The sequence below is a fragment of the Ochotona curzoniae genome, unplaced genomic scaffold (assembly GCF_017591425.1).
Source record: "Ochotona curzoniae isolate NIBS_2020 unplaced genomic scaffold, NIBS_Ocur_1.0 contig_430, whole genome shotgun sequence".
Lineage (NCBI taxonomy): Eukaryota > Metazoa > Chordata > Mammalia > Lagomorpha > Ochotonidae > Ochotona > Ochotona curzoniae.
The window spans coordinates 6,037,531-6,056,624 of NW_024466219.1; the positions used below are offsets into that span (position 1 = coordinate 6,037,531).

Consider the following 19,094-nt stretch of genomic DNA (forward strand, 5'->3'; position numbering starts at 1 on the left):
ACATTAGCATATTACTTTAAACATCAGCGTTACATAAAGATACACTTCCAAAAACAGCTGTGACATATTTTTCTTCTTCAAGGAATAAAACATCACTAAGCCATAAAAATTGTATAAATTTCAAAGTGTGATGTTCATTCTAGAGTATTTTAGTTCATAAATAAAAATGTTCCAATATTTAAATATGCACAGTTGGTTAAAATAAATATATTAACAATGGAGCCTTCCTCAGACTTTCTGGGAGTCAAAGGACAGAGGGAACAACACAATGTTTTGGACAAGCAAAGGTTGGAGTTTGGATGTCAAATGTATACATATACTGTGGCATATATTTTACTACGTGTGTGGGTACATATCTAATATATTTAAAGTTACATGAAATAGATGTCTTGTAAGTGGATGTATGAAAATGTAGACACTAAACCTTCAAATGGAATTTATTTGCATCAGGCCATAAAGTTGGAGAAATGGCACAATTATTGGTTACTTAGAATTATTTGACCTGTGAAAAGTTAACAACAAAATACGAAATGCTGAAAATAGCATGGTTTAAAGAATGACAATTGTAAGAGGGAATAGGTATTTGCATACTAATTGTAATGTTCCTACTGTCACATTACCTTCAGCTTGAAGATCAGTCAGAGAGAGAAAGTCGGCACCATCTGTGACAGTCAGACAGTGCAACGAGAAATGCCAGTGAAGTGAGTTGCTGTTTAAAGCTATTTTTATCTCAGAAGATGTACAAATGAAAACTTGAGTCTTCATGCCTCTAGATGTTTTGTTTCCTTCATTTATGATAAATATGTTGATTATTGTCTTTCTTCCTGATTTACTTATTTTCCTTTCTCTATTGATTCCCTTTTCTTTCCTAAAATATGTCAGCAATGTGTGGATTATTTTGCAGTTAATTTATTATAAACATGAGATAAAAGTGAAGAAAAAACTTTCATGTTTTCATTATGTGTTGGTTAATTTAAAATTACAAAATAAGCTAGAGATAAGATATATATGATTCTTATAAAAACTATTAATTATAATAATGTTTATTGAAAAAAACTTGTACATGTATATTTAATGCTGGGTAAGGAACCAGCTGTCTCCTCCCTGGGCACATGGATGCCTTGCCTGAATTTTCCATTCTCCAGCACACTGCTAATTGAGTGTGAACAGCTAAGTTGTTGGAGCCCACATTTTTTAATGCAATACAACTGGTTCTAGCTGGCATTATTAGCAACATAACCAGTCACTTTCACACAGCTCCCATCTGGCGTGGCTCTTCTCTGGACACACAATATGAATACTGCTGGCCTGGGTGGCACTGGCATAATGAAGAAAATAGCAAGGCAATCAGCCAAACCCCATGAAATACTAAGTGTAATTTTGGCTCCAGATACACAGTGAATTTTCATGGCAAATCACAACATCCACCGTTACCCTAATTAGGCACCACTATTTTACAATCAATAAAGACGCACAGAGATAAGAAGTGCTGACAAAGCTTCTGTTGAAGTTATAAGTAAAACTGAAGAAAAAGAAAAAAAAAAAAAAACAGAGTGTTACACTGTCCATTTAATTAAGGCAACACACATCCTATGATAGTTAACTAAGTCCATGAAATTGAAATCAGCCACCTTCTTTTCCCTTGGGAGTTTTCTTTTTTGAAATGTATAAGGTTGCATTGAAAAATACTAAGCCATCCTACTCATTGGGATCTTACATGAGAAATAGTTTACTTAGAGCTGACAATGTATAAAGTTTAAGACTGGCTTCTGTAAACTTTCTATTGGGAAACCAATTAACATAAATTATTACTGAGACTAAACATCTGCTTTTAAACACTGTTGCAGAAATATCAATATATTCTAGATATTTTCCAAATGCAAATAAAGTACTAGCTATAATGTAATAAAATACAAATAATAACATAAAACTAATATGATATATAATATAATGTATTCATCTACCTATTTAGTGTGAGATGTGAAGGAGTTTGGGTTATGAGCAAACAATTCTATGAATTCTGTTTGGGATGTTGCACCAATAATTAGCATTTCTGAGCCTCATTACCAGTACAGGAAAAACACCAGATTTGTTATTTTCAAGAATAAATGACATAAAGTATACTTGGAACAATGTGGTATGCATTATAATCTTCAAAAATTGTTACATATGTTAGTGCTATTATAAACAGTCTCTCAATTTATTCCTAAATACCAAATATTTGCTGTTCCAGAAATATGTAAGATACTCAAAATTTCATAATTCGAATGGCAATGAACTAGTACTATTCCCTAATATGGTTAAATGTTACCTAATTGCTAAAAAGGAAAAAAAAAGCTGCATTGCTTCCAACAGTTAGACAGGTCAGATTGTCAGAATGGAAGCTTCTCGTGATAAACAAGTTAGAAATAGTGAGCTAAGAGCACTGTAGACATTACCCCGTACTGGGATGCGTACTCCTTGAGAAGGCTGAAGGCAACTTTTCCCTTTATGGTAATGCAACATCCTGATTAGTGTAATTCTAGAATATACTACTGTCTCCAATTCTATTGTCTATAGTATCCTGAAAATCAAAGCAACATCTATAATCACACTGTGATCTTTCTGAAAAACAAAACATTAGGATTTTCTTTAATTGTTGACTCTATTCCAGCTCTTATACCCAATTTTTAGGGGGGTTGTTGTTGCTCTCAGCGCTTGCTGAAGGCCTGGACTTGCTCTGACCCTTCCAGAGTGGACGCTGCCCATCCCCCTGGCCCACACAGTTCTGGGTTAAGGATGAGTTCCATCTCAGGCTGGTGCTCAACCAGTCATGCTTTCATGCCATTTCCTCCTTGTCCCCTTCCCCAGAACAACTGGGGTCTATAAAGTTAACGCAATTTAGCTTCAATACTCTTCCTGAAAACCATTGGCCTATTCCACTGATGATTCAAACACTTGCCGTTATTGTAGGTTTGACCATCCTGGAAGTTGGTTGTTAACAAATTCATCAAATATTTTGATATACACTGTTCTCAGTGCTACAGAGGAACATGTACTTGTCTCATCAGATAGCTTACAAATGGGGAGCAAATGTTCACCCTTGAATCAATCTCCCCAGATTTGGTCTCTCAGGATTTTCCCTGGATGGCCCCTCCTCACTCAAAACAGGTGCACTGTGTAGCCAAGTTTCTCTCCACTACATTTATTAGCTAAGTGATTTCTAGTTAGAATAACCAAACCAGCAATTCTCAGCCTACAAATATTCTTAAAGCCTGTACTCTATGTGATAATATAATTTTAAATTTCCTCACAGGCCTAATATTTGGGTGATTTGAAATAGGAACAAGCTTATTCAAGTAAAGACTATAAAATGCACAAAATCTATTAAAAATTAATCTAGGACTGAAAGTTGGAAAGTGAACAACTGAAATATATTTAACTCTCCATTTGAGTGAAAAGCTACTGCTTCAAAATGACTTCACAGACCATCTTGTGTTCCCCAAGACATAGTAAGTCAGGGGAGAGACAAAAAGTCAGTTGACCAGAACAGGAGAAAGAAAATTTTAAAAAATGGAAAGTAACTAAATGAATTCCCGGTCACAAAGACATTTCCTGGACACTTGTGAGAGCAAGTATTGTCATTTAGGAAGTATTATCAATCATAACAAACTTAAGAAAAAGTTATAACGGAGCTCATTTGCAGCAGTTAAAGTATCACTGGAGTTCCTTGCATCCCAGATTCAAGTCCCTGGATTGGATTCCCACTCTGGCTTCGACTCCAGTTTTCCGTTAACAGGCATCAACAGCACCTGATTGCTCACAAGATTGGGTCCCTGACAGTCAAAACAGAGACCAAGCTGAACACATGCTCTGCGTCATCAGCCAGACCTAGTTCCAGGTTTTGAATGGGTTTGAGGATTTGATCTCTCTCTTTCTGTTCTGTCTCTGACCTTCTACCTATTTCTCAGACTTTTAAAATAAATTTTAATTAAAAAGAAAACTGCAGCAAACTACAAAAATTATAGAATATGAAAGCAGAAAGACCACTCACTGTATTATATTTTAGTTACTTTGGTATGAAAATATAAAATGCTGCAAGAATGATAATGTATGAGACTATCTCTATTTTATTACCAATGATTTTAATCTTAAATTAGACCAATATTTCCCATAATTAAGTTATTTGCATGTAACAGCCACAGAGACCAACACATTTTTGCTTATCAAATAATACTTTATATAGATCATCATGATCTGTGCTTATAAAGGGGAAGAATGTGTGATATATTTGCATCTCAAAGTTTCTATCTTAAGTCTGATTTATCATTTCAACACCACATTCACAAAAGTATGCCTTTTTCAGATAGAAGTCCATGAATATGTGGCTGCTTTAGAAAATTTATTACTCTGGACAGAATCCTGGATTTATGGAAATCACTTCAGAACATAAATATACCAGTCTAAGAAGGACTAACATTGCAGTTTGAATAGGGCAAATAGCTCTTAAAATACTATCAAAATCAGCACATGTTAAAAATGCTTGAACCTTTTTTCAAACTTTTTTGAGATGCATGCACATTAAATAGTTTGAGAATAGTTCATTTATCATCATTATATTAATTATGCAAGAAAAAGCCAAAGCATTATTATCACATAGGTTATCAATATGTTCACAGCTTTAAAAAAACTCACTGTTGCTCCACAGAACAAGTACATTTTGTGCCTTTTTTCTTTTTAGAGTTTGCAAACATTACCAACAATGTGGGCTGTTGAATCAATAAATAACTTGGTGATATCAAATTGCATCTCACTTCATGGTGGTATAACTATAGGCTGCAAAAGCTTTATATATTTTTTGCTAGCATTTTACTGTTTGATGAATGGCATAAAATTGTTTTAAATGATATAATTTAGCAAATAGACATAACTCAGATATTGCTATAAGTTATGAAAGAAAAAGATCACAATGCTACTGTCAAGGGTAGATGCTGTTTCTACAGGTCGCCAACCACAGAATCAATGGCCTGGTCTGAAAATATGGACACTCTCTTAGCCAATCAAGGTAAGATTCAACTGCAATCGAATTTTTAAGTATAACCAGTTAAATTCCCAAAATCTAAGAAACAAGTCATGAGTGTGAATACCTGAGCTATTGTATTATTCCTAACAGTCACAGAAGTGTATAAAGTCCCAAAGCCTAAATGTAACACACTTAAGAATAATTCCATATAGTCAAAGAAGCCAAACTTCCAGTTAGTCTGATGTTCTCTGTTTCCTTAGACTCAGTATCGCCTCATGCCTATCATGACTGCCTTTGATAGAAGTAGGATGAAAAAGAGTTTAAGCAAACCACTTGTTTTACATGTCCTGTAGACTAAAATAAAAACAAATATTTTACACTAATTTCTATTAAATTGCTCTCACTCAAAGTAAGTACAAATACATATTGAAATGCACATTGCTTTAATGTATAATATATACACGTAAAAATATTTATATTTAATAGGAAACCTCGATAAGGTCATTCTTCCAATTGTAAATAAAACTCATTGTCTTTGATACAAACCATTCCTTTTTAACTAATGAAATTATTCCTATGCCAAATGGATAGAGTTTCAAAAAATAAAAAATTTTAAGATGTTATTAAACTAGAAAATGTTTTCAGAGTTTTTTATGGATGTATAGACTTTAGTTAATTGAAATAAGCTTTTATATTCTCTGGCTTTGTTATTCTTATATGGGCTAATTCCTGAACATGAACATGAACATAAAATCATTCATGTAACTGCCAGGATATATCTAAGGATAAATATTAAACACATCAAGTATATGTAATTGTCTTCTTCCTCAATTTTGGGTGGTATTTTGCCCCTGAATGCATAAGTGATGGGACAGATTAGATGTGTTAATAGCTTTGTAAAGCAACCCTGTTGGTTATGACTTGGCAGGCAATCAACTAGAAGAGCTCTTTACAACAAGGTAGACCAGAAGGGGGTTGTTGAGATGAAGGTAAATTCTTCCATATGCATGACTCCTGGGATTGTATATCCCATACACACGCAAAATAGAAAAGTCACAGACTGATCTCAACAGCTGTTTAGTTTTTCTTTTTTGCAATACTGGAGAAATAACAATACCACACATGTTTTTTGATGCTTTAAACTGCCAGACAATTTGCCAAATTATTTGTTTTTTGTTTTTTGGTTTTGGTTTTTTTTTGGGGTTTACTTTGCATGTACCGGGCATAGTAATTAGTGCAGTTTCCATCCCTGTTGTTTATTCCATTGGCATCCTCTGCTGTATCTAACAGTACTAAGTCTACCCATGGAGAGTGCTCTCAGTGAATGATTTTAAACACATGAGATTGTAAATAGAACACTCAAATTATGCATATAGTATAGAAAAGTAGACCAATAAAATTTGGGCCAAGATTAGATAAAGCAACCCCAGTTTTTAAGTTGTTTATTTTTTACCCTTTCTGTTCTAAATCAGTGATGGAAGGAGGAAAGAACAGCCCTTCATTTAACAGACAGGGAAACAGTAACTGCTTCCTGATCTGTAGCTTTCCATCTCTCTAGAATGCATTAGACAATCCTCACAAGGGGAAGCCTGCACATGGATAACTACACATACAAAACATCGCAGGCATGGAGCTACGCTATTCTTCCACTATTACTAAAGTATATGCTATCCTCTGTATAAAACAGATCTTCACATAGATTCCACTTAGGCATCTCAGATGTGTTATTGTTTGGACCATGTTCAGGAGAATGTTTAATTAACTGCAGCTAACAGAACTTTTATAACTTAAACTTGTGTAGCAGAAACTCCTTTGGATGTATTTTTAAATTCAAGAGATGTGCAGTGAATTCAATTTTTATACAGAGTTCACATATTAATGACATCCATCTTCTCCAATAGTTCTACTGAGAATTTTAATTGCTACCTGATAGCCTTTTGCAATGACTTGTTAGATCAACTCTATTGCATATAGTAAAATATGTTAATCAAGCTTAAGTCCAGTGTTTTCAAGCAGTTCTACTGTCGCCTATAAATGGATTTAAGCTCCTTATACATAACTTTTATACTGTCTCTTTTCCCTACCCTGTGATTTTCTATACATTCATTTCTTCTCTACTTTTGAACTGAAAGGATGACTTCAGCTTGCACACAGGGAGAGCTGCTCCAAGCGCATGCAAAGGGCCAGCTGTAGGAGAAAACCACCACTGTTTTGGAAGGCAAATCTCTGAATGGCAAATCTGCTGATGGGTTTCCCTCCTCACAGAGAGGCAAACAGATATTGCCTGCAGAACTCGAGCTGTGAGCAAGGTGAGCACCAAGCACAGGCATAGTTTGGTCAACAGAGAAAATCTGATCATCAACTCCCTAATCTAGAGGAATACTCTCACATACTCAATCATAAAAAAACAAGAACGATCTTCTCAATAATCGTGGGGTATACAAAAGAAAATACTTCAAGACCCACTCTGATGAACAAAGTAGAGAAGGAAGGATCGAAACTGTTGGCCATAAGCCCAAATATCTACAGAAGCAAAGAATAATGGGTAAATATGAATGGCAGAAAGAGGAAGAGACAAGGCAACTTTAGGATCGCAGATGACAAGTTCTGCATGTGGTTACTAAATTTTTAAAAATACAAAGGAAATGTTCCCAGAAGGAAGTGGATTCATTTGCATTCCCTGGTCTAAAGTTTCTGAACTGCCAGGAGTGAGAGGAAAACACCACACACAGCTTCCACAGAGAAGGGGAGGTGCTGAGGAAAAGCCTACTTATTTGCCTGTGGAATTAAAATCGCAATATCCTCACAAACAAGAGGAACATTTTACTGTAACTTTTCTGGTTTAAACACTAAAAGTGGCCAACATATCCACCCCAAAACAATCATGCCAGCCCGTCCTCCTCTGCTTTAATCTCCAACCAATGTAGTTTGACTGTTCAGTAATAATAAGTTGTTTTGCTCTCCAATTCTTAGCAACAAACACACTCATACCCCAAAGTCATCATAACACTACAAATTCAACCTGAGTTCAGGGCAATGAGTCAAAAAAGGACAGTCAAGGGACTTCCCAAAGAAGTAACACAATGCCAAGAATTTTCAAATATAGAAAGAAAAAGTATAGGTTGTCCTGGTAATGGAGTTAATTTTGCAAATACTTATATTGGATGTGAATGATTAATGACCCAGTGAGGTTTTATAAAGTTAGAAACTGAAAGAAAAAGTTGTTACAGTCACAAAGATGATAAATATTTCCACTGGATACTCAATAAATATTCCCACTATACAACATACTCATTTGGGACATCTTGCTGCTCTATGAGATAAAGAAGTTTTTCAACTATATTTTGTAGCTGGTCTAGATGCTTTTCGAACATTTCTAAAATCAGAATTTAGTGAAGAAAACGTTGAGTTCTGGCTTGCCTGTGAAGACTTCAAGAAAACTGAAAGTGCAGAAAAAATTGCTTCCAAAGCCAGGATGATCTATTCTGAATTCATTAAAGCCGACGCTCCTAAAGAGGTGAGTGAACCATGCTTGAAGCCTCTCCTGCTGTGGTACCTACCCCGATGAGGAGGCCTGGGGGTCAACTAACTGGCCCTTACCCACATCCTTTAGAGGTAGGCTCCTTCAGACATTCCTGATATTGATTTCTTTCACTGATTTACTAAATATCTTTAATACCTATCATGGGCAACATATGACCAGTATGTTTTTTTTTTCTTGGCACTAGATGTAGGCTTTAGTAAATTGTATTTAATGTCACAATTAAAACAGCTTTAAAATGAAACCAAGAGAAATTCTACCTCAAAATGCTGTTAGATTTCCAGTGAATTTTCTTTGTTTTTGCTTTGACTCACTATGGAATTAAGCAAGGAAAATGTAGGATAGATTTCTTTGTATTTTTTTAAAGAAAAAAAAACCAAATGTATGAGAAGAAAAAAACACTTTCCAACTAGCAGGATAAATTTTTCATTTTTAACATATTAGTAGTTCACTTTATGGCATGGAAGGTTTTGGTTAGCGTCATTACTTTGATTATAAAAGTGTGCCAAAGTCTTAGCACTGGGTGATATGATCTGTATCTAACTGTGTTGCCTTAAAATCATGAAAACACAAAGGACTTTACAGAGACGCAGCTAGGAATAATATGAAAAGTCTCTTTAAAGCATTTTATACCTGAAAAATATAATTTAATTTATTGAACCAAAACCATGATATTCCTACATTCTCTTTCAGATTCAACTGTAAAGTTTAAACAATTTGTATTTTAAAACTGCATTGGAGTTCTTGCTGAATATATGAGCCAGGACTTCGAATGCAAAAGTAACAAGGCAACAGGAAATTATGTTAATCTACCAACGCCAAACATGAACCACTTCCAGAAGTCACGTTCTGTGGAGGTGGTATATCAATATCCCTAACACTAACAATTAGTATAATTTCTAATTGAACATTAGGATTTGTGATAAGAAAAAGATGGTGGTATGTATGGAGACAAAGAGAACTAGATGAAATGCAGTCCTTTTCTACCAAAAGCTTTATTTCTCTTTTAATAGTCTCATTTGTATGGTTTCCTAGACTAGGAAATCCAGATTCCAACATGGCATTAGAAGGGAAAGAAAGTCAGCAATCCTTCTGACAAAATACAGCATTTCTTCTATACAGCTGCACGATCGATTTGGTCTTCAGAGACTGATAGGTGCACTTGAGCTTAAAGACACAAGGCTAAGGCATTCTGCACCTTACAGCATTGCCTTGTGCCACTTACACTCACCTTAACTCGGCAGGTTGTGGTCACTGTAGGAAAGCAGTGTGCCTGACTCCCTTTCAGCCCTGCCAGCAGCTTCAGCTTCTGCACATCTATTTCCAGCAGCCTGTGCACGTTGGGATTTTGCATGTGTCATCTCCGTTAGCACCACAGACACGGCAGAAGCATCTGGGCTCTGTTCGCCTCCATCTTTGCTTTGACTTCTTGTCTAATTAACCAAGATGGTTTTAAAGTCTATTTTTTCTGCGTTTTTTCATGCCCAATTTAAAGTGTTAGTACTATCTCCCGACTTGTACCATCTATTTCAGTCTCCAAAACCAATGCTAACAGAGAATGCTGGTTTGGGAGTGATAGATTTATTTTAAATGCTACAAAACCCGGTGTTCTCAATTTTAATAGCCACCCTTGAGAACATATTTCAGTATATTTGTTCACTTTTAATGATACCAAAAGTTTGAAGTAATATCAGAGTTGTCACAAATGATTAAATTGAATTAGGTAACAAAAAATGATCAGAGATGGCTTTAATTTGAATGGTAATTTCTACACTCTGTTGTGACTGAGGTCTAAGATGGGGCTCCATTTTTTTTTAGTAAAGTGTTTTTCTTATGTATACACACACTCTTTGCATAATGACTGTCTCTTGCTACACTATACATTCTAAATGAGGAAAGCCTGTCCAATTTGAATATGAGAACAGAGTAAAAAACTTTTGATTCAAATTATGTAAAGGTATAAAAGCACAACATGGGGTCACAAAAGAGCCAACAAGTATGCTGTAAAATGTATTTTTTTCTGTTAAAATAATTTAACACTGTTGATATAAACAAAGGCTTTTGACTTGCATAACTTGGGTTATTTTATTTAAAGAGAACAAACTTCATACATTTCATAGACAGCATTCTAACACACTCTTCCCTCTCCCAACTTCTTCAACCCCCCACAAGCTTGTTTATTTTTTTTTCCCCTCTTTGGTTTTTCCAAAACTTTCAGTTAACCAAATCAAGTGGGCATTAAAATATGCTAGAGCATTATGATAAAGTCATTTCCAAATGGCTGCTCTGAAAATGATTCAGAATCAGTCCTTTGAATATAAAGCATTCTTGTCAGTGTCAGCTCTGCCAAGGCCTTTTCAAAAATGACAGGGTTTAAAAGTTTCTAAGTGGTTGTGATGACATCTCAACTGCCATTTCATAAGACAACTTTCCGTGTGTTTTTTTTATGAGACTGGCAGTGGAGAGATGTCAGAAATCTAAGATAATTCACAGCGTTCTCAAAACTAACCAAATAAAATATTGTATTCCTCAAAGACCTTGAAGTAAGAATATTCATACAAACAAAGAAATGTCTATTCATCTCAGTAAATAATAGAACTCACTTTGCTTTCCTACACTGCGCAGCCTGGGCTCTGAACCTAACAGTCTGAGATGCTGGGCAGGTCTGCGCTGTCCTGTGACTCGCAAGCTGCCCCGAGTGCCTTGAATCACGGGGCTGGGAAGTCTGCCCTTCCGAGGGGTCACTTCCCGACAGACTGCATTTCCAATCTATGGCAGCTCAATATCTGTGAAGGTAGAAATGTATCCAGGAAACATCTTGTAGACCCCAAGCAAAACTCACATTTGAGATAAACGTCAAGGTTGATGCATAGTTCACACACAAACTCCCACCCAGCAGGGAGCGATTACTTAAAGGGAGACACACATACACATACATGTATATGCACACAGGTGTACTTCAAAATGCTTGCAAAGATGAATTTCCATAAACTTTCCAAAGACCCTCTTCATGTACTTCCTAATATTTTTCATTTTCTGCTGTTGTTACTGAAATTTCAGACGAGTTTAGGATGAAAGGGAAGCCTCTTGTAACCTGTTCCCATACATCACCAAAATTGACTTCTAGGGAGAATATAACAAAATTTATGACTTCCTCTTAATGGAAACAACTTTAATTGGTTTCTAGAACTAGGTCTCCTCCTCCCTCAGCTGCTTGTGCTCACAATCCCACAGAACCCCACGAACACTAAATGAGAGCAGACAGCTGGCATTCAAGAGAGACTTTCTTTTCTTCTTTTTCCAAGTGAAAGTTCCTTCATCAAAGGCAGTTTCATTTCCAACACTTTTGGGGTTTTCTTGTGTAGTTCTTGTTATTATTATTTTCCATGGTATGATTATATAAGTTTAGGGATCCCGTCACACATACCTCCCCTTACTCTCTCTTCACTTACTCCCCCTCCCCATCATTTCCCCCCATCTTATTACAATTGTACAGTCCCTTGGCAATAACCACAAATCCAACATTCTGCTATTTAAGTGATTCATGGCATTGTAGGAATAGGAAATGCTGGAATATCTAGTATCATATTGTCAAGGTATATTTAAGTTTCATTCGGAAGTTTCAAAAAAGGTCATGGAAATGGGCATTATGAAAACCTGTTCATGGACTTAAAATTACTTTTCCATAAAAATAAACCTATCTTTTAATCAATTTTCCACAAAAAAAGTCATCCTGTAACTCTTCTGCACCTTGTTTTCCATATCTAACACATCACACTCCCCGTCATTCTTTAGAATATTTCTTTTAAATAATTCATATTTTCCCACACCATTGTGATTTATTATCAAGATCCATTCTGAAAAATCTTGTAAGTTTTTGCACTTCTTTGATTCCCCAAGACATTACCCATCTGATCTACTACCACTTGTCCACCTGTTCTTGTGTGTGGTTTTCTGATCTCACTCCGTTTATCCATCCCAGCTATTATTCTATGTGGAAGCCAGTGACACGTTTATAAAAAGCATGCATTTACCTTAATCCCTTATTTGAAAACTTCTCTTTGGGATAGGTTTTTAAAAATCCTTAACAGAACCCTAGATTGTCCCACATGATCTGGTACCTCCAAAAGCTTTCCTCTCAACCTTTGCCTTTCTCGTCCTCAAACCTTCTGAGTATCTTCCTGTTTATGCTTCCATGTACAAATCTCTTCTTAAATACTTCATACTTACAATAATACTTCAAACACCAGTTAAATTCCCATTCGTGCAGCTATTCCTTCCCAAAGCAGCCGCTTTATTTGCAATGCTTTTACAAAACATGTCTTCTAGATTGACTTGTATCATAATCATCTTTATATCTTCAGTTCTTACCATAGTCCTAAGCATCTACAAAATAAATACTTCTAATAAATTCCAGAAATGGGTAAAACAAAAATGGGTTTTCAGATGTATTTGCCTTTTCTACTCCTACCCCCCAAAATGGGAATCCATCACATAGTCCCATATTTGATACACTTAGCTTGCAGCAGCCAAAAATCAGCAGAATAAATCAGCAGAACCAGTATTTTTTTTTAAGATTTATGTATTTGAAGGCCAGAGTTACAAGGACTGAGGGAGAGACAGAAAGAGTGAAAGTGAGAGTGGGTGTGAATGTGTGTGTTTGTGTGTGTGTGTGTGTGTGTGTGTGTGAAAGAGATAGAGAGAGAGAGAGAGAGAAGGAGAGAATTTTTCACCTACTGGTTCATTCTTGAAATGGCCACAATAGCCACCCAAATCAGGACTTGGTTTCAGCCAGGACCCTACAGATCCATACAAATCTACAATGTTGATGGCAAGAACCCAAGCACTTGAGCCGTCTTGCATTGCTTCTCCAGGTACATTATCAAGGAGTCAGATCAGAAGCAACGGGGACTCAAATCGGTGCTCATACTGGACACCAATATTCTAGGGGCAAATTAATCTGTTGTGACACAACAGTACTAGTCCCAAGCACTACTATTTATAAAAGTAACTAAGTTACAGTTAAAAATGCATACCATTCCTTAAAATATTTTGCTGTGGGAGAAGAAAAAGTTACTAGTAAAAAGACATGGTACAAACTACGGTATTCAAGCCTGTTGTTTAGCATTGAGGGATTAGCTGGAGAAATGCAAGACAAGCCAAGTGCGTGCTTTTTGCGAACTACTGAATTCCCTTTGTGATGACAAATCTACCTTCCTGAACGTCAGATCGCCTACATCATATTAGAAGAAGCTTTTTGTCTAAATCAGTTTAGGAAATCAAATTTCTTAAGATTTTTTTTCATCAAAGACATAATGATAAGAGAGTTATAGTGACTTTCCTTCTGTGGTCAATGAAAGTTTATTGGAAAAAATTCAACTTAAGCAAAATCATAAAGAAGATGGAAAAATTGCAAAGGATATACTTTAGGGGATCAAGGGATTTTAGGAAGTAAGGTAGTATAAAGAAAAAAATGTAGATATGTAGGGAAGATTTGTTACAAATGCTTAATTTGATGAAGAGTGAGAATTTAAAAAGAACACTGTGAAATTACAGAAAAAATAAAAATTTTATGTATACAGACACAGATGTACACAGTAAGAGATGATGCCAAAAAGAGGTGTCAGCGATGATTCCTGTTTCTAGCTTGAAGAACTTGGAGAAAAATGATGAGATGATATACACATGCGGGTGTCATGTTCTGTCACTGAATTGCCAAGACACATCATCAGTCAACTGACAATCTCCCAGGAACAGTAATTCTGCTCATCACTCAGCTATCCACAGCTGATGCTGACATTTCCTTGGCAAGAAAATAGGAAATCAGAAAAATAAGTGACAATTCAAAATATAAACTTGCTATATTTTAATAGCAATATTACCATTATTCTGAACTATTATGCTTTAAAAGCTAAGTATGATTTAAAGCATTTATGCAATCACATACTCGCTTGAGTTAGACAACATCTACTTGTTAAGGCCTCACTCTATGCAAGACTTAGTGAGGCATGCATAAAATGTAAACACAAAATTCTCTGAGAGGCCATAAGAAAAAAAATTTCACAAGTAAACTTCAGGTGATAGATGTTATTTGAGTTTAGTCATAAGCACAAACAATAGTGAAAGACTTAGGTGAACAGAAATGATCATTAGTCAAGCTAAGATGGCAAGAAGAATGGTCAGAGTTGGAAGAACACAAGGAAGTTATAAAAAAAAAAGTTGAGTTCAGTGGAACAAGAAGGAATGTGTTTAGATCACAATGTAAAGTCCATACATGTCGTAATCAGAGCTATGGACCTTCAAATGCAAACAAAGAGGTCATTGCAAGGGGTCATTCTGTCTACATTAATAGCAGCAGCAGGGCACACTGTTCAGTAGGCAGACCTTGGAGCTATTCTCAATATAAATTCCCATGATGAGTTACTACAAAGGTTATGTAGCTACACTCACCATTCGGGGAGATACAACATTGCAACAAATCATGCATGACACTATTGAACAATCAATAATACTAAGGGTTTATGTTGCGACATAGCAGAATAAGCCTATATGGGCTCTGTTTCGAGTTCCAGCTACTCTATTCTTGATCTAAGTCCCTGAAAATATATCTAGGAAAGCAGTAGAAGACATACCAAGAGCTTACGTTTCTGTACCCATATGGGAGCCACAAGTGAAGCTCCTGGTTCTTGGTTTCTGAAGGCAACTCTAGCCCTTGCAGCTCTTTGGGCACTGAACCAACCAGTCAATGGACAATATCCACCCCCCATCTCTTCTCTGTCTGTAATTCTGACTTTCCAATATATAAGTTTAAAAAAAATCAACAATATAGATGAATGGAGAAATAGGCAGCATAGATATCCTCATATGTCCATAACACATAATAACTTTAAAACCATTATAAGACCTGAATAGCATTCATAACACTGACAGCTGTTGATTCCCGCTACCAGGGAGACAAGATGCTTGGCTCACCACAGGAGGTATGATACAACTCCCCAGCCTCACACCCTTCAGCACTTCCTATCACAGGACGAAGCTCTTGAGGACATGATCTGGATGTCCTCCTCCAACCTCAGCCCTTTTGACCACGCACACTCCAGCTGTCTGAACACAGCAGGTCTCTGGAGGCTAACAAATTCGTCCTTGCATTAGAACTCCGCACTTGTCATGGGCTTTTACTGCTAATTCATAAACTATCTACAGCTGGAAGGTGCAGAAGCTCATAAATGTTAAGGATCCTCCAGTCAGCCTTGCACCATCTTTCTCTAAAAAGAGGAACAGTCAACCCCAGGCTTTGAGGCCTTTTTTTCAGTTCCAGCACCTGCTCTGGAACAAAAGGAATAACAAATACATATGTTCTGTAATCAGTGAGTACCTGAAATCCCTAAAGAAATAAAATAATTGTGAGCAAACAGAGTGAACTTCTGACAACTCTTTTCCATTTGAATTTTTTTCTTTGTCCTTTTCATCTTTCTATAATAACACTGCAATACTTTGATGTTTCTTGTGTAATTCTTAAAGAGCATTTCAAGATAGGTACTACTACTGTTTTCCGTTACCCCACCAGAAGTAAACATGAAATTACAAAACTTGCTCCAAACTACAAGTTATTGAGGAGGGGTTTTCTTGCAATTCTATCAGTCCACAGTTAAACTTGAATTCAGTCCAGCAAAAAAAAAAAATGTCATTTATAGTCTTCTTTGTTATTAGATTTCAAATTCCGGCAGACATTTTACTTCTACTCAATAATTACTTATGGATTGTCTATTATTTAGTAGCTATCTGTAATGCTGAAAAATAATATGAGTAAGACTGACAGAGTATCTACCTTTGGTTTTAAAGTTAAAAACTCTTAGAGTATTTCAGGAATGGCTTAGGTTAGAAGTCTTAAAAGTGAAATTTTCTGCTTCTCAGAATATCTCCTGGAAAGCATATAGAATTGAGCAAGTTTCTCCACAAGAAAGCTTAGAGAATTTTACCTATTTCTAGTTATGCTAAAGTGTAATAGATCTTCATTAACCTGCCGGGAGTACCTATGTGTGGCTATGGTAAAGAACAAAAAACAAAAGATAACTAGATAGACAAACAGACATCCTGTAGGAAATACAGGGGTCCGGAAGAGAGGTTTAGTTAGGTAAGTTTTGGTAAAGACAACAAAATGCAATGTCCTGGAGATTAAAAAAATAGGAAATGTAAAGAATGGGAATGGGCAAAGTTCAGCCTTGGAGATTCGTTACAGCTCTTCCCATCGGAAAGCACATTTCAGATATTCAAGTCCAAGTACTGGAACAAAAATACAAGTGGGAGAAGAAATGTAAAATCATAAAGTATCATGTCGGCTTTTCTACTTGTCAATTTAAATCCCAAAGTAGGCTTTTACCTTGTTTTTTTACCCCAGTGCAATCCTTCTCATGTTATGAAAAATAATGAACTCAGGCATGTGTTCTGCATCCCAGAAAACCAACGCATGACCTTTCTCTTGTTTTGCATCAGATTTGTTTCGTGTTTAGAAAGGAATTCAAACAATATGTGTATCTGCCAGCTGAATAAACTGTGTGCTCTTTGATTGAATGATCTAATGATATGCAACTTTATTTTCCACAGATTAACATTGACTTCAGTACCAGGGACCTCATCTCAAAAAATATTGCTGAACCGACTCTCAAATGCTTTGATGAGGCTCAGAAATTAATCTACAGCCTCATGGCCAAGGATTCTTTTCCTCGGTTTCTCAAGTCAGAGATTTATAAGAAACTGGTAAATAGCGAACAGGTTGGAAAACATAAAAAGTGGCTCCCTTTCTTGTGACAAAGATCAATGATAGAGTAATGAGTCACTACACTTCGACCCTACACCCTCTTAGGTACATAAACAAAATGCAGTATGTTTGAGTGCTTCGAGAACATTCTGTGATCACACAGAGGAGTGCACTTTTTAAATATCAGGTCTGAATACTTAAGTCTTTTTTTTCTACAACGTACTCATCTTGTCCAGCATTTAAAAGAGGCATTTTATAGAGATACAACACATTTCTAAACCATAAGTGGGTATTTTTGTCAATTCAAGAAACAATATATTCTCATGTTGCAGAGTGTGAGACTGTTTAGCATTTTGAACATGATTTTAAATATTGTTGGCATTATTCAAAATCTCACTTCTTTAAAATCGGAAATTTTAAACCAACACGCAACCTTCCAGTTAGTGCATCCAACTGTTTCTTTTTAATTATCACCAAAAATGTGATGTTTCCCCAAACTACGATGGTTCGCAATGCTTACACAAACTACTATGAGTCTCAAATTGTTTTAATTGCAAGACTGTATACACATGTGCATGTGTGTCTCATAGCAATATGGACCAAAATTTTTCCAGATACATCAGTTGATAGTAACTTGCATCACAAAGGTTTATGTACAGAAAAGATTCTGAATGTATAAATGCTAAGTTTCTTGTAATAGTGTGAAAATACAAGAAACTGGAAATAACAAGCATGGCCAGTTCCTGGTCGAATGTGTTGCAGAGTAGTGACTATTCCATAAAACAGGCAAGCATGGTGGTGTCATCTACTCACTGGTGCAGCTGGGTGTCAGTTCACTGATTCAGTACTGGAACTTGTTAAAAGTCTTGAAAAATGTGCAAACGCATTAGAGTTGTCATGTTACTATCATTATTTTTCATCTGAATTAAAATTTTGATGTCAATATGACAGCCCATGGTCAACACATTTGTTACGCTTTTGTTTTATTTGCCCATATTTATTTATCTTACATGAATACTTTTCTTTTGTATTGCTTGGCAATGAAAGATTGCAAGAAGATGGCATGCTTTATTTCACGTTTTAACAAATTATACATTTGATAGACAAAACTTCATCTCCTCTTCACCATGAAAAATAAACATGTAAGGAGATGCAAATGAGATTCCTGTACATTTGCAAGTTCTCTGAAGGATGGCGGAGGCGTGACACAAACTGGCTATGACGTACTTAGTGAATCTCAAAATGTGTGTAGCAGAGAGAAGCTGTGTACTTCTCATTTATTGACAGTCCCAGTGTTAATTTGGTTCCTAAGTGAAATAAATAATTTAAGCTACTCCCAGCTGAAGTAGATGTTTCAGTTAAAAGGAATTCTAACATTTATAAACTCACACACCTCCAGCCTCTTAAGACATGAATGAAGAAAAACAGAAAATGTATTCATTGCTAAGATGACACACCTAGTAAGTTGACCACGGAGCAGGATCTTTGTTCTGACAGAGGTAGTGGAGTCACTTCCTAAGTTTAGAACTGTGCCAGGAGTCTGGACTCTGAATTCCTACAATTAAATGCCCCAGCATATTTCCTATCATCAGATATTTGAACTGTCCCCTTTCTTTCCCATTATCATGGAGGCAGAATGCCTGTGCTATGAATGCGCCTAGAAGTTTCACTAATGATGTAAATAAAGGAAGCTACAGATCATATCTTCACCGCGTAGAAGCAGCAGGCGCTTGGCAGTGCCTAACCATACAGCAGCTGTCAGGTGTGTTGCTGCAAACTGGCTGGGAGATAGT

At 36.1% G+C, this 19,094-nt stretch overlaps 1 protein-coding gene across 1 annotated transcript; it reads left to right on the forward strand.

Moving 5' to 3' along the window:
• Positions 1-626: 626 nt before the first annotated feature.
• Positions 627-17,351, forward strand: RGS21 (regulator of G protein signaling 21). Its single transcript, XM_040985191.1, has 4 exons — positions 627-701; positions 4,968-5,044; positions 8,353-8,519; positions 17,148-17,351. Exons 1-4 carry the CDS (start codon positions 691-693, stop codon positions 17,349-17,351), a joined length of 459 nt encoding a protein of 152 aa, XP_040841125.1. The 5' UTR covers positions 627-690.
• The last annotated feature ends 1,743 nt before the right edge of the window (positions 17,352-19,094 follow it).

Coding starts and splice junctions, on each gene's coding strand:
- RGS21 (XM_040985191.1), top strand. Junction 5,045..8,352: donor CACTCTCTTAGCCAATCAAG/GTAAGATTCAAC, acceptor TATATTTTGTAG/CTGGTCTAGATGCTTTTCGA. Junction 8,520..17,147: donor AAGCCGACGCTCCTAAAGAG/GTGAGTGAACCA, acceptor TATTTTCCACAG/ATTAACATTGACTTCAGTAC.